The sequence below is a fragment of the Oculina patagonica genome, chromosome 14 (genome assembly GCF_052425735.1).
Source record: "Oculina patagonica isolate OP01 chromosome 14, crgOcupat, whole genome shotgun sequence".
Classification (NCBI taxonomy): domain Eukaryota; kingdom Metazoa; phylum Cnidaria; class Anthozoa; order Scleractinia; family Oculinidae; genus Oculina; species Oculina patagonica.
Window position 1 is genome coordinate 21,270,886 of NC_135771.1, and position 22,361 is coordinate 21,293,246.

Sequence of the window (22,361 nt, forward strand, 5' to 3'; positions counted from 1 at the left end):
GTAAAACCATCGTCTGTCATTTTTAAATTTCAGGTTTATTTTTGACACTGTCCAAAACGGGGTCTCCAACGTTGAGAAAAATATTTTGGCTACGAAACGCGGGGAGTACTAGTGGACCACCTTTACAAATGGAATGCGGTCATATATCAGGGGAGCTATATATCGAAAAAAAAAATCATTTCAATCAAAATATAGTTTTAAAAGGCATGAACTGACATTGGTTTTCAAGCGCGCAATGAGTGTAATTTTGAATGCAAAAGGCTCGTAATGTTTTCATAAAGATACGGCATGGACGATGCGTATTGAAAAATTTAGCCTGAACTTTTCAAAGTTCGCCACTCGTTCTATACGTAATCCGTTTAATAATCTTCCATTCTTGTATTTATAGATTATTAACATCTCTTTGCTGTTTTATAAATTTTTACATGTGTAAGGTACTATTTAAGATTTTCTTCAATTTGAAAGTAGTCTTGTGTATCATAGAGATCACGTGCAAATTATACATCGCGACGAAACTCAGGAAACTCTACGTCCTTGCAGACAACCCAGTTCATGTGAAACTGGTTACATCTTTCCTTTAAAAAGCTATAATTAGACCAGAACGGACCCCATACAGTGGAAATAACAGTATTAGTAGTGATCTTTAGCTTCTACAATCCCCTCGGGCTAAAATCAGTGTCCTCCCTAAAACAAGATGAGACGAGAAGAGAAACAGTTACATTCGAAACCGTGCCGCTTGACAAAATTACACACTTCCAAGGTTCTTCCATCTCTTTTTAATACTTTTTTGATTGTTCCTTTCCCAAACAAGTGGAAATTAGTTTTCTGTGCTCTCCATGGGAAAACAGACGGTGCCATAGTCCATAAGCAAGTTTATTTTCCCGCCATTTGGAATGAGTGCGTGCGCACGCTTGCAAACGTGACGAAAAATATAATCTTTGTCTGATAATCTACTGTCTAATAGTTTCCGTAAGATTTCTTAACGGAAATATTCCTAGACTTTGCTGATCAAATTTTAGCAGCATAGATTTCTTGGCGTTTTAAGTTTTCCAATTCATCGTGTTACAGACGTTCCCAGGGGGGGGGGGGGGGGTAGTCCGGCTTGTAAATGACGGGGATGATCGAATGGAGGCAAAACTCAGGACCCAAAAAAATCCCTCAGTCTTCCGACATTACCCAAAAAAATCCCTGGACCAAAAATAACCCCCCCAAAAAATCCCTTGTCAAATTACCCTTAAATTGCCAGGAGGGACAATAACATAACACAAAGAACACTCACAGACACGCAACACAGAACCATCGGACGCGATCCAGACAGAAGTCCCTGACCCCATCAATCCATGGGGCGCCGCCGGCACCACTCCACCAGAAGCACAAATGAACACATGAGCGAGAGGGACGCACCACGGGACGAGGCCCCCCAAAGTGAGTGGAGAGCGCCCCGAGAGAGCGCGGCGACAAGATGGAGGAGCCTGTAGTGAGGAGTGAGATGACAGTAAGAGCAATAAAAAAAAAAAAAAAAAAAACAAAGAACACTCGTTTTGTTTATTCATGATACCATTAATACGCCAAGGCCGTGCCAAGGCACTTTAGTTCGTTTTTAATACCCAAAAAAATCCTCTATCTAAATCAAGTCACCCAAAAAAATACTTGCCAAATTTTCCAACCCAAAAAAATCCCGGAATCGAAAATTTCAAACCCAAAAAAATCCTTCGATCATCCCCGTCATTAACAAGCCGGAGTACCCCCCCCCCCCCCCCTAGGCAGACGTTACTTCTGTAACTTTTTCTGCAGTTTCAGTCAGGTTACAGCAGTATAGGCGAGCTCTCTTACTTGTACTATCCCTGATATCATTTAATAAAATATATTTTTCAAGATGTATACGGAGGATCCCAATTTTTCAAACCTCCGACGGAAACGAAAATTGGTTTGACAAATCAGGAGTTCAAAAAAAACCGGAGTAAACTTGCAGTATGGGAAGAGCGTCCTCTCTTAGAATTTTTAAAAATTTACTGAACAATGTTAACCTGACCACCGAGGCCAACTGCTGCTGTAATCTTTGTATCGATTAGTTTAAATTTTTTAATTTTATTGTCTACGTAGTTTTTAAATTTTTATAGTCTAGTTTTTAAATTTTAAATTTTATAGTCTAATTTTTGTATTTTTATTGAATAGATAATCATATTTAATTTTTTGAATACACGTTCACTTTTAAACGAGCCCCTGGCTCATTGGTGACATGTGTTTAAATAAAGTACTACTACTACTACTACTACTACTACTACTACTACTACTACTACTAGCTTTTGACTCGAGTTATCGAGAGGCTAACTCGAGAAATCAATGGCTCGAAAAATAAAAAAAATAATGGGAATTTTAATACAGTGGTATCTTCCACATATTGGCTCTTCTGATCCCCCTGAATCCAGATCGAATTGGAATTAAGTAGGGTTGGTATTTTTGGATGGGGGAAAACCGGAGAACCCAGAGAAAAACCTTCGGAGCAAGGACGAGAACCAACAACAAACTTAACACACATATGACGCCGGATCCGGGAATTAAACGAGGGCGACATTGGTGGGAGGCGAGCGCTCTCACCACTGCGCTATCCCTGCTTCTGGCGATTTCACTGTCTGTATATCTGAAGTTTACAGAAATATACTAGAAAGAGACTTTTACTGAAGTTATTTACTATCCAATTCTAGCTGTACTTTAAACTATTTTACCCCTTTTCCAAAATGGCTGAATTAAAACAAACAAACTGATTTTGTGAGGGTGATGTATCACAACTTTTCATCTAGGGTGGGCAGATTTCTAATCCGAAATGACTTTTCTTCAGGATAGAGTTGTTATTAAAAGGTGAAGATTAATTAGAAATTAATCGTTTCCTGGTTGTATTGAAAAGGTCAATCATTTTTACTAAGCCAATTACCGCAACTGAAGTCCTTCCACTTAAAACCACAAGCGGCCACGGGTGTGATGTCCTTTAGACACTCGGGTTCAAATCTCTAGTTACATTAGTACTGTGTTTTCCATGAAGTGTTCAGTGGATCGCTGCCAAAAAAGTTGGCTTGCAAACATTGCAGCTTTTCAACGCACATAGCTTGCTGTTCGGTGAGGTTTTCTCCTGACCCCTCTCGGAAATTTGAGTTAACTCATTTCCACGGATTTCCATCCTAGCTGGAAATCGCTAAGTTGTTCTGATCGAAAACGACCCGTGAGATATCAGTTGGAAACGTCTGGCCAGTAAAGTCAACTCTCTCTTAACGGACACCTCCGATAAGACGGACACCTCTTAAAGACTGACACCGGGTGTTGGTCCCGTCCCTGCCGTTTTTCAGTCATTTTACTGTAACTAAACTCTCTATAAGACGGATACCTCTCTTACACGGACAGTTGGAGTCGGTCCCGAAGGTTTCCGTTTTAGAGAGAGTGGACTGTTATTGAACAGCGCTTGCTCCCAAGGAAAGAGAAGAGGGGTACTACAGAAGTGTCACAGGAGGGGGGGGGGGGTAGTTATTTGCTTTATCCTTTCCCGGAGGCAGCATGGTGGTCACGTGATGCTCAGACCCGTATGCAACCAGAGTATACAAACCAGGATCAGTTTTATAGGAAAAATGGTAGGTCAGCGGCTGATCGGGATCCTACGAAGAAAACAAAACAATAAAGGGTACTGGCACCTTACCGATTGAGCTAATCCGACAGACTCAACGATTCACGTTGAATATATCCTATATCAATGTAATAGATATTGTGGAGTCTACTAAACTGCTGCGAAACTTTTACAGGATCGCGAAACTATTTTCTATTGCTAGAAAGCAGATAATTTACTGTACTCTAAAGTAATTTTTCGTGCCAGTGATCCCTTTGTTTTTGGAGCACAGACAAAGACGTTTATTCCAATTCTCTAGAACGGTAAAGCGCTGTAATGAGGTCATGCGGAGCTTAAATTGTGATGTCTGAGAGTCCTATATATTTTTGGGTGGGTGTGTGCCGCTGGGAATTTGAAGGCCTTACCCTATACTAGACCATTTTCAGCTGATTTTTGCAACCCTATACTAGACTAGACACCGATAATCCCTACCCTATCCCAGACTTGCATTTTTCTATAACTCTATCACTATCAGTGTTTTAATAGAAAACCATCTGTCAACAACGGTGCCGGGATGTTTTTATTAACGTTTAGGAAATCCTCTTTCTCTTCTGAGCTTCTATTCATATTCTGGAATTATTTCGTCATACCACCGATCAGTTTCCCGGCAAATGCTACCCTTTTCCAGACCAAAACTCTCTGATTTCTATGCCCTATTCCAGACTAAACTGCTTGAAAACCATACCCTTCACAGCGGCACATACCTATATAGCTCATGTATGGGAGTGCCCCCCCCCCCCCCCGGGATTTGGCCACACGAGACTAAATGCTATAACATGCCTGCTAATTCCTTCAAGCTGCACCAACCGACGATTCAGGTTAATTGTGCAAAGCACCGGAAGAGTATTACAGATTTAAAAGGCGGAGAGCTGAGTAGGGGGCAAAGGAAGTTGGCTAGTACGTGAGGTGATTGAGCGTGAAAGGGCTGGAGATTATTTTGCTTTGAAATGAGTCAATTGATTTGCCTTCGGGCCCGCAGCTGGTAAAGCCAATCGATTTCGCAGGGAAAAACAAATCTAGCTATACACGAAATAAGCCACCTGAAGTATGATTTTGAAATAAGATGCGAAGATTTGAGATAAGGTTTTAAAACCTTAAAGCAGGGAGGGGAAACCACGTTTGTTCTGAAATAGAGTAATGGCTTCGGAGACTTCGTAACATGCGATCAGGCGTTCTTTTATTCCTAGTGATAAGTAGGGAGGGAGGGCATGATCTCAGGTTAGAGACTTCGCGGTACACCCTACTCAAAATTCCAAGAGCAATTCCCCCCACTTCCCGATAAGCCTCTCCGCTCCCTTCTTCCTTAAAGACTCACCCAGAGAAAAAGATATATTAAAGAAGCTAGAAATAGAGGCTTCGTAGAGTTTTCTGGTCTGAACGAATCTCTCTCCCAATTCACTTCACATGCGGATCAAATTTGTTTTTGCAAACCGTTTGCAATAATGACTCTGACAAAATGCCCATTTTTGCCAGTGGCTGATTGATCCATATCCGGTAGTGTAAACTGGTTCTCAGGTTTCAAAGCGAAAGAACTTGCTAGAACACCGTCTCTGAATGCGTATCATTTTCAGTGTAACCTTTGCTTGGTTAATTTGATTATATATGTCAGCTGCTTGATTAATTGCCTATTAAACCTATAGAGTGTGTTTATTTGTTTTCACTTCAGCTTAAATATTTTTTTATGCTAAGCTTTCCGTTTCGTCGCATGTACTATCAAAATTCCTTAGAAAACGATAAACTGGCTAAATAAATGTAGACGCAAATCTGTCCCAGAATATAACGTATAAAGAGCTTCGTCAGTAGATGTGAGGATTTTCCCCACTTTCTTTTCTTTGGGCGCTTGCCATTTGTCAGTGGTAGCCGGTTGGACGGGTTAGTTGGTAAACTAGTCTAGCTAGTTCTTTCGTTCCAGAGAGGAACGCCGCTTAAAAGCGCGGGAATTTTCGCGATGAGGTTCAGTTGCTACAACAACAACTGGTTTTACCGTTGAAACTTGTAGGAACCGGTTGTCTTGAGTCGGCCACACCTGCAAAACGGTAAGCGCCCATACATTTTGTACTGAATGTTGTTAAGAGGTGAACATTGATGATTTCCAGAGTTAGGAACTGCATTTCGTACCGTTTCTTCTCTCAATCGGTAACGCGCGCACACACAGCGCCTCAAAAGATTATTATCAAAAATGTCCAGGGCCCTAAACCGAGGTGCCGCAGTGCCGCGCCGTCATTTGAGGGCAGTAGTAACATGGCATACCTGCTGAGGGTCTTGTCAGGCCACATTTAAGATTTCTGTTTCAAAATACAACATTCAACGGTGTAAGTCAGTCAGTAGCGATAGTAGCCAATCAGCTTGCGCGAAAGACGGTATTGAATGTTTAGTTTCTTATACCGGTCAATACAGTTTATCTGGGACCAATGGAGCCATTATCTTTGATTTCGTTTCCTTATACGAAAAAGGCACTGAATCGGAAGTTGAAAGATTATTTTAGTTTCCGAGTTTTGTTTACAACTGTAAAATCATTCGCCTAGTAAAGCGATATTAGTGTTAGCAGGAGGGAGTCTCCCCTGAAGGGGCAAAGGGGAATCCCTTCGTAACAAATCTCTAATAAAAAAAGCAACTGTCAGTATTTAATAACGGTGTTAAAAGTGGATATCATGTAACTAGTCCAACGAATCAGTTTAGTTCTGGTCATTCTGTTCAACATGCCTGCATCACGCACGATAGAGCTTTCCCGTGAGTTCACGCTATTCTCTTATGCTTTTATTTAGCAGTAACTTTAGGGGGAGGTCGGCTCTGCATGAATTCGACCGCCAATTGGCGCGAAGTTTTTAGTAAAGGCTTCGTTTGTTGCCATGGTACCAGCTCGACACAGCGTGCGTTATACGTGGGGTGTTTATCTTCACTATCTGAGGGCCCGGCATTTCTTGGACAGACCGCGGGAAGGACGGTGGCGTATTTCTAGAATTTAACTCTTTATTGTCGGTTTTTAAAATCCATTTCTTTTTAAGATGGCCATTTCTTTGGTAAAACAGATTTTGCCTGGACAGTATAATAAAATTGAGGCCACAGTATACTAGTAAAATGCTGACCAGAAAAGTTATGCAAATGCGACAATCTGATTGGTTGAGCTACTCTTACACTTTAAACAATATCGGCCGTTAGTATAAGAGTTCGCGCAAGCTCAGAATGTGTGAAGATTAATTATCCTTTATCAAGTGTTTATAATGCAGAAATTGATAATCGTTCAGTTGGACGACTGATATTCTACATGCTTAGTTGTCCCTGGTAAACCTTCAAGTTATATCCTGCTCGACACTAGATATCAGGAGTGAGAACATTCTCCAGACTCGAGCACCTGCGTATCAAACTTTGCCTATTGGAAGACAAAAGCGCTTTTGTTTTTGACAATAGAAAGTAAGGGACCGCGGACGAAAATGCTGCTAGTGTACGTAGGAGCTGGCGACAGCTCTAATCAGCCAAAAATAAAAATACAGAGACAAGAACTGCAAGGCTGACACTACGCAGAATGAAAAAATCTTAACGGGACAACGACATGATAGAGTCCAAACTGAAAGTCAAAAATGCACCTTGCAGTTCTTGCCTTTGTTTTTGAGATTCTTTTGTTTTTTCAAATGCTTTTCTTTAATAAAAGCATGACTAGTAATGTTAAGCTGTGTAATTTTGAATCTCTGTAATTTTAAGTATTTGAAATTTTTCTTCTTTTTAATTTTTTAAATAAAAAATGATTATTCAAATAAAACCTTTAAGAAAAAAGATGCAGTATAGGGGGTATCCTTTCTGTAGGTATGTGAAAGGGCTCTGACCATTTTCTTTCGAAGGTATACGAAAGGTTGCCTGTTGATAATGGTCATTTGAAAGGGTAAGGACTTAATTACGTTATCCCTTATCCCAATAATTTTGAGGGCAGTTTTTCCTTATCCCTAAAATTACCAAATCTCTTATCCCTATTATTTTGATTTTCATCATCCTTAATTAAGTTGTCATACCTTATCCCTATTGTTATTTTAACATTTATCCCTTATCCCTAAAAACATTTTGTGAGTTCCCTAAAACCCCTAAGAGGGCCTTGGGTCGGGCGGAGCCTCCCCGTATAAAATGTTTTTGAGTACCCCCGTCCCTCGTGTATGAATGTTAAGTAGTCTTTTTTTATATATTTTTTTTTTCAAAAAAAAAAAAAAGTATTACATGACTTGTTTACTGTATGTGGATGGCTTTGGTTTCTTTCTCACCGCCCTTGAACCGTGACCCAAAATGAGCTTTCCTCTCTTGACTGAAGAGTGACATAAGCAATAAACAAAACCTCGAAGAACGCACCGGTAAACCTGATATCATCGATTAGCGAGCAACCATTTCGCTCCTTATTTCAACGGACCACTGTCAAAGCAGTGAGATTCGATGAACCGTCACGACATAGCTGAAGGCACGCTCGCGATCGCGCGGCAATTGGGAAGATTTCTTCATGTTACGAATCAAATTTAATGTCAGATCGACAGCAGATAGAAGATCGGATCAGTCGCAAGGACAGACGCAGGTAACAGGGGACATCAGATAACGAAACAGGATTGAACACAAATCACCGTGTTTGGTACGAAAAGCGGAAATCATGATCTTGAATTTCAGGCGCGCGCTTTCAAACTTGTCGCCAGTGAAATGATGGATTTTCGCTTTTCTTCCCCCCGTTGATTTGTTCTCGAATCTGTGTGGTAGATTTTAGAACGTAGGAAAGTTTCAAAAACCATACACTCGCCACGTCCGATGAATTAATTACACGACATTGGTTTATGATACGGCAGCTTTGACCTCAACAGCTCATCCGGTAGATCTTATGATTTTCATCACCGAATTTCTGTCCAAATTAAAATTCTCGACAAGATGACACAAACACTTTCACCCCAAGCACTACTGCTTTGAAATTGCAGCCGTTTTTCAATTCGGTAAGGTCTTTCAAAGCTGTATTAGAGCTTTAGAGAGTAGGATATTAATTTTGGGGCGACCAAGCGCCGCAGCTGTAGAAAAATTTAGAAATCAATTACGAAGATAGTTTACAGAGAAGAAATGATAATCAATCAGTGAATGAAGTGTATTTGTTAGAGACTTTAGCGTCCGGCACGATATAAAACTTCGACAGTAAAACCTACAAGACGGCAAATTCCAAAGGCATTTGGAGTTATAGACGAACAACAGCGGAAACCTGGCGGAAATCATCAAGCTTATTCGTCTCTATCCGTGTTTAAATCACATCACATTCCCGCGTGTTCTCGCGTGACACTTATAGAATGCGATCTTTTCACGCACGTTCACGTTCGCGCTGGGGTCCACAGGTCAAAAAAAGACTTTCTTGCGCTTTTTGGAGCTTCTTTGCTTAAAGTCGTGTAAACAAGATTGTTTTGCGAACAAAACTTACTATTGTCTACAGGATAATTGATGGAATCTCAGTAGCCGTACTTAAAAGGCCAGTAGGGCACAAAATAGTTACAAAAAAAAAAACAAAGTTTTTTGTTTCATCTTGTACTTATGACCTCTTGGAGAAATAAATAGTGTTTGCTGCTGAAAAATGAAATCCGATGTTAAGTAATCCCTGCAAAATTGGATTTTAAAATTACCTACAGTCTCTAGACCTAATACGAAATCTGGAACACGTTTTTGGAACTAAATTTTGACAAAATGTCGCTACAATTCAGGAAAGAAAGAGTATATAAGAAATTAAGCAGTAGAACTTACAGGCACTTCTATAGAATCCTATAGAAAAATTTAAAAAATTATAATAATAAAAAAGAACGTGACTATTCCCTATTAAACACAGCTCATCCCTCAAATTTAATTATTAAAATCAGGTTACAATAGGTCAGAAACTCTGAAAATTATTTGACATCAAATTTTAATTCCCACATCTACAGACTTGAGATTGCGCGCTAAGTTTGTGCAGAAAAACGTACCTAACTGTCAATTGAAATAGCTTCTCAAACTCATTCAAATTAAAACATGCAAAGAAAAACATAACCAGGAAGGAGGTTTAGATACCTGGTCTTAATTAGCATAGATTTTTACGATTTTATTCTCTGTTTACTCCTTAGTTTTTGTTTCGATTGAGAAGATATATCAAACACTCGAGACAGTGTTTCATCGGCTATCCAAGCACCTCGAATTTCGTCAAAAAGTGACTCCGCTGCGCGTCGTATTCTCAACTCTCTTCTCGGTGTTTGGATATCCCGATGAAACACTGCCTCTTGTGTTTGATATATTTACATGAAGACCCACCTTTATAATTATCTGATTTTGATATATTTATATTAAATCTTTCCTGGCTCCGCAAAGTCTCAGGGAAAGAAAGTCCTAATCTATATTCCCTTCGATCCTGGCTCTGGCGCGCGCCTGGCTAAGTGGAATCAAGGCTGAGGTCATTACAAATCTAAGCCTACTTGAGCTATTTTAAACTCCGTACTTGTACAGCCTTAATTTTGATGCCTTTATAGGAATATAGCATGTCTGTACAGCTTCAAAGCATAGAACAATTCCATTAAGGTCTTTCTATACCATCATTTATAAGCATGCGAACTTACGTGTACTCTGTGCAGCGGTCGTGCTTGAAAAATACATTCCTTGGAGAAACATCCGGAATGATGTCAATACATAAGCCATAATTTATGATATCTTATTTATTAAATACAAGGTCTTTACAGAAGGGTTTTAAAATGGCCTTAATTTTTGCCGCCGACCGCAAAATGAGGAAATATTTCACTTATCGCCAAATTGGATAAGGGTGGGTGTATAAATTGTCTCTAAATGGAATTATTTTCACACGCAGTGAGGACTAGCAAGGCCAGGGTCGAATGGACGTGAGAGTTTTGGCCGCGCACTGCACAATTTCACTTAGGGAGGCATTCCATTGGCTCTTAAACTGAACACCATTCAATGGGTCACCGACAACAATTTTCATTTCTAGCCCTAAGGGACGGACCATTGGAGAGGGGGGGGATGAAAAGTTTTCCTTTGCAAACTTTTTTTTTTAGTTTATGCACCTCTGCAAACAATTTTTTTTCGAAATTCTTACTATTTTCTGTTATACATATCGTTTTTGCAAACAATTTATTTTGTCTTTCCAGGCCCTGTTAACAATTTTTTTCAATATTTTTCATCCCCCCCCCCTCCAAAAAAATAATGGTCCGTCCCTAAAAGGAAATATAATTATGTAGTGACGTACAAAAACAAAATAGAATTTCCAGAGAGCGCGGTGGGGTCTCCCTGGAATTGTGGTCACCTGTGGGACTGCATTTTTTTCGCCCGTCACAGCAGCACCCTGTTTTTCTCTCAGTATCTATGCGTCGAGCGTGACTTAACCTGCGATCAAGCGTTTTTTTTTCGTGTTCTAACTTCTATCCTCCCGCCGCGAGAAAAAAAAATAACACCTGGCCCCGGTTGTTCGAAAGTTGGATAACGCTATCCACCGGATAAATCACTATCCGGTGGATAGCATAGTATGTTTTGCTAACACCTATCCGCTGGATAGCGATTTATCCGTTGGATAGCGTTATCCAGCTTTCGAACAACCGGGGCCTGATCGATACAAAAATCCCACACAGCCTTTTAGTTTACAGTAGGGTATATACTATACCACTATTTGTATTTCACGTGCGCTTCTTTATAAAGAAATCAGTATTGTCCTGGCGTTTTACAACCGAAGTAAGTCTCCTTGTTTGAACAATTTTTAAGTGCCAGCCGGGAAAAGGAAAAGAAGGGGGAGGGGGACAGAGGAATGAAAGAGGGGCGGGGCTGGGGGTGGTCCAAGCTACGCTTATAGCAAGAGCTCATAGCACGTGAAATTATGTAAAACATTCAACTGTTTATCTGAATTTACGGAAGCAAAACAAAACGTCTGGAAACCAAACAATCTCCAATTAGAATATGGAAACGTATAGAATATTCAAAAGGTAAAAAAAATCCAAAACCAAACAAAAATGTGTATACCAAGAGCCCTAAAAGGAGTGGAGGAGGGTTGGAAGGGGAGTGGGGAGAGAGGTTTTTGTAGCCCTGACCATTTCGCTTTGGAGCCCCGAACGCAAAGTTTTTCTCTTCTTGGACGAAAAAGCTGATATTCTCGTTTCTTGTAGCCCTGAGGCAAAAAAGCCCTGGAGCCATCAGTATTTTTAATTTTAGGTCGAAGTCATGGAGTGCGAGGCCGCTTTGGGGCGCTGTATAAATTGTATGTACAAAAATTCAGAAGCCTGAAATACCTAAATCGCGCGCGCTGTAAGAATCGTGACTTTAGCCTACAGCAAGTTGTTTTTGAGTGAATAAAGTAGCCGTGAAATATGAGCCAATCTAGAATCCGTAACAAGAAGAATAATGTCATGAATGTAAAATATGTAGAGCGATGAAAACGCTCTTTTTGTGATATTCGTATTTCGAACATAGGAAAAGAGAACGAAGCGAACGAGAAGAAAACGAAACAATGTCATTGTTGTACACTTGTTGTTTTTAATTATGACAAAGGAAATTGCTCTTCATTGAAATGTTAACGATTGTAGCAGACACGTACGAGTTCGGCTAAAAATAGCTGGGCTGATAAAACCCGGTATAAACCTGATATCCGATGAGCAGTCTAAAGTCAGACTGATCCGTCAGATAATTATTTCTCGTCCACCTTTTGTAAATGATACGTCATCTATGATCGATCGATCGTCGTGAAAGGCGCAAAAGTGCACGAAATAAATTGCTTTTAATTCCCCGTGGTAAAAAGAAGCCCCCGCTCCCTGCTATAAGCCCCCCTTTCCCTCCGCACGGTCAAAGAAGGGCCCATCCGTTTTGTGCTAGTTAGTATAAGGAAATCAGCTCGCCTTTGCCCGTTCTGACCATTTTTATAGGAACCAAAGGATTTTCTAATGCTTTTCAGGCGAAAAAAGAAACTCGAGATTGTTGCTTATGAAAACATTATGGCCTACGTTGGTGGCCCTGAGGCCCACGGGGGGGGGGGGGGGTGGGGGTGGGGGGGACTCGCATATGAAAGTGACGGGGATGCTCGTCGTCTCGCTTAGGGGTGTAAATTTCGGTTTTTTGGTCTCGCTTAGGGTGTTCTGGGCAAAACGCCAATATATGCCAATATTTTAAGCCATAATGGTCTCGTTAAGGGTTCCACACGAAGAAATATACAAATATAAATTCCATTTTTAGTTTTTTGGTATCTTTTAGGGGTCAAGAAAAGCTTGAGCCACAACCAGAATGGTCTCTTTTATATATATTAGGGGTTCTTTTCAAATTTTCCGACGAGCATCCCCGTCCGTTTCATATTGGAGTCCCCCCGGGCCCTGAAGGAGATCGGGAAGGGATACTCGAAATAATTTAATACGGGACCGACCGGGGAGGCTCCGCCCCGAAGTCTAAATCCTCACCCTTTTAATACTACTATTTCGACAGAGGTAACCAATTCGGATCGTATTCCTTTGAAAGGGAAATGTTACCTTCTAACTAATATACCTACAGAAGGAAAACATCATCTTTTTTTAATTTTTCACTTGAGCAACCTCCTCTACAGTTTTTCTTCTCTTTTGTAAAATCAAACTCGTAAAATCGCTACCCTTTTTTATACCATGCCATAGAAAATACAGCCAATCAGAATACAGGAAAGCCGTTGTATATTCGACGGTATTCAACCCAACCTTCCCATCGTGCGCTGCGATTAAATTCTCGACGAAATTTAGTAAGCGTATTTTCTATGGCATGGTATAAAATAGTTACACAACACTTTCTCGTGGTATACTATGGAATATCCCACTTGTCACTTGTATTTTCTTGGTATACACACTCGCCTAAAGGCTCGTGTGTATACCGAGAAAATACAAGTGACTCGTGGGATATTCCATAGTATACCACTCGAAAGCGTTGCATAACTGGTATATATACCTGCAGCTAGCCTGAAACAGATACACCTTTGGGGCGAAGCTAACCTGAGATCATGCGTTCCCTCCCTACTTTATCACTCCGGGGAAGGGAAAAAGAAAAGAGAAAAAAGAACGCCCGATCGCAGGTTAGGGTGAAGCCTCCCCCGGTACGGTTCACGAAGGAGCACCCTCGGGGAGGTTGGGGGCGAAGTCCGGCGAGGGCGCGAGGCCCTAGCTAACCTGTGTTTCTCCTGTGCGTGTAATAAGCCAATCTTGCAATAAAGTAAATCTGAACCAACAACTAACGACTACGAAGAATATTTTAGTTATATGAGCCGTCACGCATCTTGGTGAGTGGGAGCGTTGTGTGACGGCATAAAATAAATGACAGCGAATCTGAGTCTAAGAAATGGTAGGAAAACGGAATTTTTCACACTGCAATATTTTGTCATGTCGAGTTTTCCTGTCGTGGAGAAACAGGAGGACTAGCTAAAGGATTGCAACCAGTATAAATGGTCTACTTAACAAGGCGTTACTAATATGTCCACATTCTGGCCATTGCGTTACCATATTGCGTGACAGCTTTGCTTTCTGCAAAGGAAAATCCCCAGGAAACTGCAAACGATTTTCGGTTTTAGGGTATAGTAACGAAGTTCATACTTTAAACAAAAAAATGTCAAAGTTATAAGGAGAGAGACAATCGATGGAATTGAATTTTGAAACATTACTTCTTCGAAAGAACAAAGGAAAAAAAAAACGTAAAGAGGATTGTGTTTCACCCCTTGAGAGCGATTTTACACAATGGTATAAAATCTGTTTTCTTTCCTTGATTTCTAAGTGCAGTTAAATCACTAATACCTTGGTTAATAGCTTGGCTCAAGCAGCAATTCTGTTGGTGTTCTCAGCTCTATTTACAATCCCCAGCCGACCTCCAATCAAAATATTAACACAAAAAACAGAAAACTTCTGCAAAGTTTCAACAGGCTACAAATGGAAACTACCTCGACGCCATCAAGTCTGCGAATGTTATTTGAGTGGCATCAAAGTTCTACAATGGCCGAGTTTTCTTGGTGGCCCAATCAACGTAATGAAAGGCTTACTTAACTGATAACGCGAAAAAAACTTCGGCACGGCATTTTAAAAGCGAACTTGTTTAAAGCCAAGCGGGCGCCAAGTCGAGAAACAAAGCAACATTTAACTTCAGATCAAAGCGATGCTTTTTAGAGCGGAAATGGTTTGTAATGGCTGCTAAATCTTAAACGTGAGCCTCGCATGCCTTCACGTTGTTCTGGAGCAAAAAAGGTCTTTAGAAACAATGTAAGTTCATTGCGAATCGATTATATCACTGTCATTCTTGGTCTATAGAAAGTGTCTGACGTTAATTGATGGTGGCCGGAAATTGCCATGTTCGGGGCAAAAATGGTAATTGCTATTCACACGTGACTTGTGCCAGAGATACAAAAAAGAGATTTATTGCAACTTTTGTTTTATGCCTTTGTGTTGTGTTGTTTATCTAATGAAGCTAATCTCCAAATCGTCGATGCAACCTCAAACATAAGAATTTTCCGTAGGAAGAGTTTTCGAGTCGAAGTGGGAAGCCACCACTCGAAAGTTGAAAATTTTGTGGTATGAAAAAACATTCCTATGTCTTCTCTATTACAGAGCACTTTTCGTCTTTGTTCCGCATAAGTTCAGGATTTGCCTTCTTTGGCGCGATTTATTTTGAAAGTCAACTTTAGCCGGAGTTCTTTATAGCAAACCTTTTAGTGGGCATTGTTTTTGTGCGATTTGGACAGGCAGAGATAAAAGATAGCCTTTCCCCTGCTTGTGTGGTCCAGGGTGGCCTAATGGAAGCGGACACTTGTTTCGAAGGACAGTCTCGACCAATCACAGCACAGCAATGGTGACGTTGAACAAGGGAGCTCTAGCGGGGATTAGTTTTCACACAGGAATGACAAGAGCATATCACCTTTCATTTAACTCGGGGAATGTACTGTTGCGAACAACCGAATGGTTCTTAGCACGGATTATGGCCTTACAACGCCATGTTTTCGCCTCGTGGTTACTGCATTACGTTTGGAACACGGTTCAGCGAAGAAGTTTATAACCGTCGCTTTTCGTGCCGTGAGCGTTGAGGCGAACGCGCTTTAAAAATCTTTCACACTGTCTCAAGTTCGGGTCCGCGTGGCCGACAACTTGAACATTGAAGCCCGAAAATGAGCGCTTTTCCGTCGAGAAACTTTGCTTGGGCAGATGAGGGGCTTCGAGAGATTGATCAGGTAGGGGAATATTAGTAATACAGCGCTATTCAATGTGCCAGTTTGATTCCATATTGTGGTTCAGTCACTATTTTGTCAAGTGCTACCTATGATCTAGTAGATTGTTTACATTACACCGATTCGATTTCGCGTCAAATCTAGCTCAAATTGTTCTGTGCTTTCGAAAAATGCCTTATATATCACAGCTCTAGGTCTGGTAATGCACTTGAAACTCGATGTTGGAAGCAAATTTATTGCTTTTACCTACATGGCTGAATAGCGCAAATATTCACTTTGTAGGGGTACGGTGGTGTGGCGTATTTTTTCAGCGATATTTATGAAAGGATTTGCAACGAGGGAGGTCGAACTTGTCAGGAACTAAGTTTTAGGGCATTTTGACCTTGGAGTTGTAATTCGACTTAACAGAAATTTGTCGTGGCGGACGCCAGTCGCCTCAAGACAAATTACGATGTAGAAAATTTTTAACATGACACCCCTCAAGGGAAGTTTATCTTGGACGCAACGCAACAGTTCTGCGGTTTCGACATCTTTTTTTTAACCTCCGTTCATGGCCCACCAACTGATTTGTTAGCCAGACATAAACTTTAAGAATTCGTGATCGTGTCCGCTTATTTCCTTTTTCGTTTATATTTTGCCAGATGAAGTTCTCTGTGCCTTGTTTTGTTTTTGGAAGGGCGCCGAAATAATTTCATTTCTGATGTCGGCATTGCGCTTTGCTGTTGTTTTTGACGTGAAATAACAGAGATCATGTTCTCGATTGGTGTTTGCTCGGGTCGACTCGCGAGCGCTTTGCATGGTTATTAAAATCTGTTACGAATTCCGACCATTGCAACACTCTCAAACCCCTTAAAATGGTTGGAACTATATTGCAACAACGAAATATGTGAAGGGAATTTCGAAATGAAACATTTAACATTCAATGTTTTCAGCGAACTGGCTGATCTTCGAAAGACCTCGCCCTTCCTGCGTTGTAATGCTTGTTATGTTTTTAAGACTTTTGGCAATCTTGTCGATTTTGGGTGGTCTTTGGTCGCACGTGCTGTTTTTACATGCACAGCAAAAAAGGCTTGCGAAAAATCGCCGGGTATGACAGTAATTCAGTGTAAAATGTTTAGATAGAGATGCTTCGAATGATGAAAGGTTCGAATGTTCGAACGAAATGTACAGTGTACTTCAAATGGGTTCCGAATCGTATCTTTTCGATCTTGGAAGTAAAATTAAATTGATCGCAAACCTTTGGCTTAGCAGGAATTAAATGACAGAGCTAAGGGGTCGGTACGACTGTAAAAATATTCTAGGTAAATTCTTACAACGTTGATAGATGTGTATATTTTTTTAGGGCCATGCAAAAGGCAACAGGACAGCTTTGCTTGTGCGGTCTTTGTTACAGTCTCTGCTCAAACGACTTGGACGGTTTACTCAGCGTCACTGTGGAAAAGTGATTCTGTTTGGGTTTCTATTCTTGATCGTGTCTGCTATTGGACTGATCTATGCAAAACTGGAAACCGATGCGGAAAATCTATGGATTGAAGGTGAGGAATTCGGTATTTTCACGCAGTTTTCCTATTTTATATGCTAAATATAAACAACAGCTTCATAATATATACGTGTTGTTTTGAAACAAACTGTTTTGTTGCGTCGCTTTCACCTGATGTGATGGTTTCCTGTGCTTGAGACTAGTTGGAACCAATAATAATATCACCAAAAATAAAAACAATAGTATAAATGCTATCTGTTAAGTTGAACATTTGTAAAAGGTCGACTTTTAGGATTTTTGTTTTGAAAAAGTGTTGATTGTTTAGCAATCTGCAACTTTCTACCTGTCCTGTTTAACTATCGCGATAGTGCGTAATCCAGTGGTTATGCATGTACAGGGTCTGCACCCAAAATGGTAACAATGTCTCTGTTCACCTGTGTTGTGACATCAAGCATCAAAGTTTGTGTATTTTCTTTCTACACAGCTGGGATGTTCGAAAAGCTTACAAGTGGCATTCTTTGTTCCCAGTTCAGTTCAATCTTTTCCAAATCTTATTGATCTTGCCCCTTTTGGTTTACATTATTACACCTGTGGTACTTTTAGAGTGATTTCATTTAACCCGTGAAACAATATCTAGCAGTTTGTGCGTAATTAGTCGAACGAAAACAAAAGAAAACAATGGAATTTGTGTCTAATAGTATCTAAAAGTGTAATAACTATTTCACGGGTTAACTGAAATCACTCTATAAGTACTGTACCTAAATAACTTATATTTTGAGTTTTTTTTTAAAGGTAAATGAATCTAATTTTTACATTGCGAAAACTGACTTGAGATATTTTGACAGCACACCTTTAAATTAAGGCTGGATTCTGTAGGATCATTCAGCAACTAGCAATCGCTATCAAAACTGCATTTCTTGACTTTACATGCTGCAACGTGTGATCAATGTGTCTCAGAATCAGTGGACTCCGAAATGAAAACCTACCCTGTAGATATGTGGTAACAAAAACAATTGACTGAGTAGAACATGTAGCAATAATATTGTTGACTATAACACAAAAAACTCAATTTGTAGAACAGATAACTGTAAAAACAAGCCATTTCTAAGTGCACAGGCCAGACTTTTTAGATACAGTGAAACCTCGATATAATATTAACAAAGGGCCAATTAAGGGACTGACAAAATATGTTCCCTAAAATGTTTTCGTTATTGTTTATATTGGGGTTCATTTCCATATATTTAACTATAAAACTGGGGCAAAGAATAATGTCGTTATACTCAGGACTTTGTTATGTAGAGGTTTGTTACATCAAGGTCCCACTGAATAACTGATTGCGGCTTATAATGAGCACTTATTTCCTGGCTCTACCAGCCCATTTTCACTGTTAGTAAAATTTCTTGGTTGAAAAGAGCAAGTAGAAATTTGCTTTCATGCATGGAACATCTAACTTAACTAGGCACTGCAAGAATAATGGGCTCTCTTGTAATGATTTGATAAAACCAGTTTGTGATGAGCAAATGCAGGAATTTACCTTCGCATTAAAGTTCTCAGTGGTTTATCAAAACAGAGATCAGTTTGGCTGACCTCAAAGCTTTTTTTTTGCACTTAAAAAGGGTTGTTATAGTATGAACTTTGCGGTAATGACGTCACTCCAGTGTATTTAAAACGTTTCCGAGTACCTAAAACGGATCAGCAGATTAGTAAAAAAAGGACAAGTTGCCCTACATTAGCAAGGAAGTGAACTCACTTAGAAAGTGATCAGCTCACATCAGAGTCGCTAAGTAAATCAACTGCATGTTAGCCCTTTGTCAGAGCATTTGCTTAATTAATATTTACTCCGAGGGTGGGCAATACTTGCAAGGTCAGCTAGTTTAACCTGAGTGACAGTTAATTTACATTACAAATTGGCTTATCAACTTCGGATTCGACCATTTACACCATGTCATGGATGCAAACTGAAAAAATCCAAATCTGGGAGGTTGCCAATTTGGCGCAAAGGTAGCTCTTGCGGAGGTACTAGGGCCAAAAGAAAAAAAACACTGTTGACTCTACCATAAAAATACATCAAATATCAAACATATCCCTTGAAATTGTCCCAAATATGCCAAAAAAGGGTAAAGATACAATTTGACAACTTGCTGGAAGACTTAGAGTCTGATTCTGTCTGTATCTGTGTATCTGGGAAATTCCTGGATAATTCAGGAGAGTTGACAGGTATATTAAGAGTTTTATTATTCCATCGCTTTACCCACAAAAGATAATTAGTGAGAAAAGTAAGTACCACAAGTTTGGGATGCGGAGATTTACAGTTTTAAATACGGTACTCAAGAAAGTTAGCTAACACTCGCAGTTATAGAATTTTGAAGTATGGTGTTTAAGGTTCAGTATAATTTTATTTGTAGTTGGTTCAGGAGACCTAATAAGTTCCAAGGTCTTTTGAGAAAAAGGGATCATTATTCTTTTAGGGTGGCCATCTGTTCACTAGACTTAATCAATACCATCTTGTTTATACATGTATGTGCACACATGTGGATGGTAAAGATAGTGTAGATAACAAGGAATGTTTTGATTGTTTGTGATTTTAGTGGATGGCCGCCTGGAAAAGGAGCTAGAGTATACCAAGAAATCACTTGGGGAAGGTTATGGTGGAACAAACGAGTTACTGATCCAAACGCCCAATGTGGAAGGAACTAACATTCTCACCATACAGGCCATGAAGCAACACTTGGATGCTGTAATGAAAGTCACAAATGTCTCAGTGGATTTGTTTGACCAGTGAGTGATCATGTTCATGTGACACCTGTTGAACTTGTTACAATGTTTTTCTAAACAGGAAATGTTGATCATGTAGGCATGTATGGCCCACCCCAGTAAAAATATTTTGTGATCACACAGTGATCACACAGTATCACACACTTGATCACGTGTGTGATCACACGTAACACAGTGATCACATGTTGATGAAGGTGTGATGTCAGGTTGGATCACAGGGTGAAGAATATCTTGCCACAAATGTGATCACGCCGTCACAGTATTCACTATATTGTGTGATCACAACAAGATACAGCATGCGGAAGACTTTCTAAGGATCTAAGAATTCATGGAGCAAAAAAAAGCGCAAATAAATAGCATAGAATAGGGAAAATGGGAAAGCATGAAACGCCGCTATGCAGGCATACAACAATCAGATAGAACAGTTTATTTTTTTGCTATTTAGCTACATTTTCCGATTTCACCGATGCCTTTCAATGGCATAGCTATTATTCACTTTAAATTCTGGCGACAAAACAAAGAAAAAAGACTAGCTTAGCAGTCTTTAAAGATGCAATTAATTGCATAACATGTCTTTTAGATTGTTCCTGTAGATGTTTCCTTGTTCTTTCCCTTAAAAGTATACAATAAGCTAAATGTTTTTCCGATTGTTAAAGAAGAAAGACAAAACAAGAAACGAACCCGCAAACCATCAAAATAAAGCGAAAAAGTCAATTAATAGCAAACACCCACCAAGCAGATGCCCCAGGACACCTAAACCTCAACCCGCCAAGTCACAAGCACACACACAACGGCACAGACTGAGCCAGGAAAGAGCCGACAGAGGCGCAAAAGGAAAAGTAATGGGAGAAACACGACCAGGCGACGAGGCGAGAGACCACAAAAAAAAAAGAAGAAGGATAGGAGGAGCCAACATGAGCACACAGGCGCGAAACAGCCGGGAGTGGACAGACAGAGAAGGAGGGGGCCACGCCGAGGCACGCGGACCAGGAGGAGGACACACTGATCACACGGGGCGACACACCTGGACACGCCCATCACAGTGTGATCACAAAATATTTTTACTGGGGCAGCTGGGAGGTTCAATAATAAGTGGGGTGATATATGGGGCAGTTGAAACAAGATGCAGCTGTTAGGGTTTTTCGGGTTTTTCAGGTTTTCGGCGCTTAGGCTGACCTCCCAAGTGTTAAAATCACTTAAAGAAAAACATTTTTCCGATATTAACTTCCAATCTTGAACTTGGTTATCTCAATGTTCCCACAAACTTGACCTGCATAAATAATAATAACAAAAAAATAATAATCCCCTCAGTGAATACTGAATACTGTTTGTGCGTTGGTGTCTCTAAATTTTCTGCTTTCTCAAACAATTCTTTATGTCTTGATTGTTTGAGCTGGTGGGATTCTACTGTACGGTTTAAATCCACACATTATTGAACTCATTAATAATTCATGAAGGAAAACAAATGAAATATTGCTGCTTGATGAGAAGTTGTAAATTTGGGCTGATTTATGCAAACATTTGCTTAACATAAAATAACATGAACTTTATTTTGCTTGGTTAAGCTTGGCTAAGCTAATTAAGGCTACGCAGCCAAAATAACTGCCCGGGGGTACTCCCTATAATGGCCTATATGGGGAGGCTCCGCCCGAAAGGGGTACCTTTTTCAGGCTTCAGGTATATAAAAGGGTAGGGATTTCACAAGTGTAGGTATATGAAAGGGTGGGGAAAACTGTCATTTAGGTATTTAAAAGGGTCTTTAATTAAAATAATTCGAACAGACGCAACTTATGGCTGTATCATTTAAATTTTTTTTAGCGCTGCATGAAAATGACAATAAAACTTCCTGTTTTAAGTCTATGTGATGTCATGTAGGTATATGAAAGGGGTACCTTTTTTAATAAAAGGTATATGAAAGGGGTGCCTTTTCTGTCAAAATGGTATATAAAAGGGTAAGTGGTCGGATCTCAGGGCGGAGCCTCCCCGTATAAAACTTTTTGGAGTACCCCCCCCCCCCCCCCGGGAATAACTGGTGAAATTGCAAGCTTTTGGCTTTAGCTTGAGTTTCCGAATCTGCTGCAGCATGGAAACTGTTAAATTATGTTAATTACTGTTTTGTTTCTTTTAGAACTTGGACACTGAAGGATATTTGCTACACACTAAGTCTTCCACCCTTGGATGATAACATTGGGTTGGACAGTGTAAGTTTAATGCTTTACAGAATAACTTAGATTCAAGACATGGGTTTATGTCAACCTCCGTGTATGCAGACCTGGAAATACCAT

General features: G+C 40.1%; 1 protein-coding gene across 2 annotated transcripts in view; it reads left to right on the plus strand.

The window, feature by feature from the left end:
- Positions 1 to 8,048: 8,048 nt before the first annotated feature.
- The window catches only part of LOC144638794 (protein patched homolog 1-like), a 33,929-nt gene continuing 19,616 nt past the window's right edge, over positions 8,049 to 22,361 (plus strand). Inside the window, exons 1-4 of one of the 2 annotated variants that reach the window (XM_078498051.1) lie at positions 8,049 to 8,201; positions 17,164 to 17,356; positions 19,890 to 20,079; positions 22,205 to 22,277. In XM_078498051.1, coding sequence (XP_078354177.1) covers positions 8,130 to 8,201; positions 17,164 to 17,356; positions 19,890 to 20,079; positions 22,205 to 22,277 — 528 coding nt within the window. In that variant the 5' untranslated portion in view covers positions 8,049 to 8,129. Of the gene's footprint in view, positions 8,202 to 14,055; positions 15,825 to 17,163; positions 17,357 to 19,889; positions 20,080 to 22,204; positions 22,278 to 22,361 lie in introns of those variants that run through there. The other variant, XM_078498052.1, reaches the window with a different exon arrangement.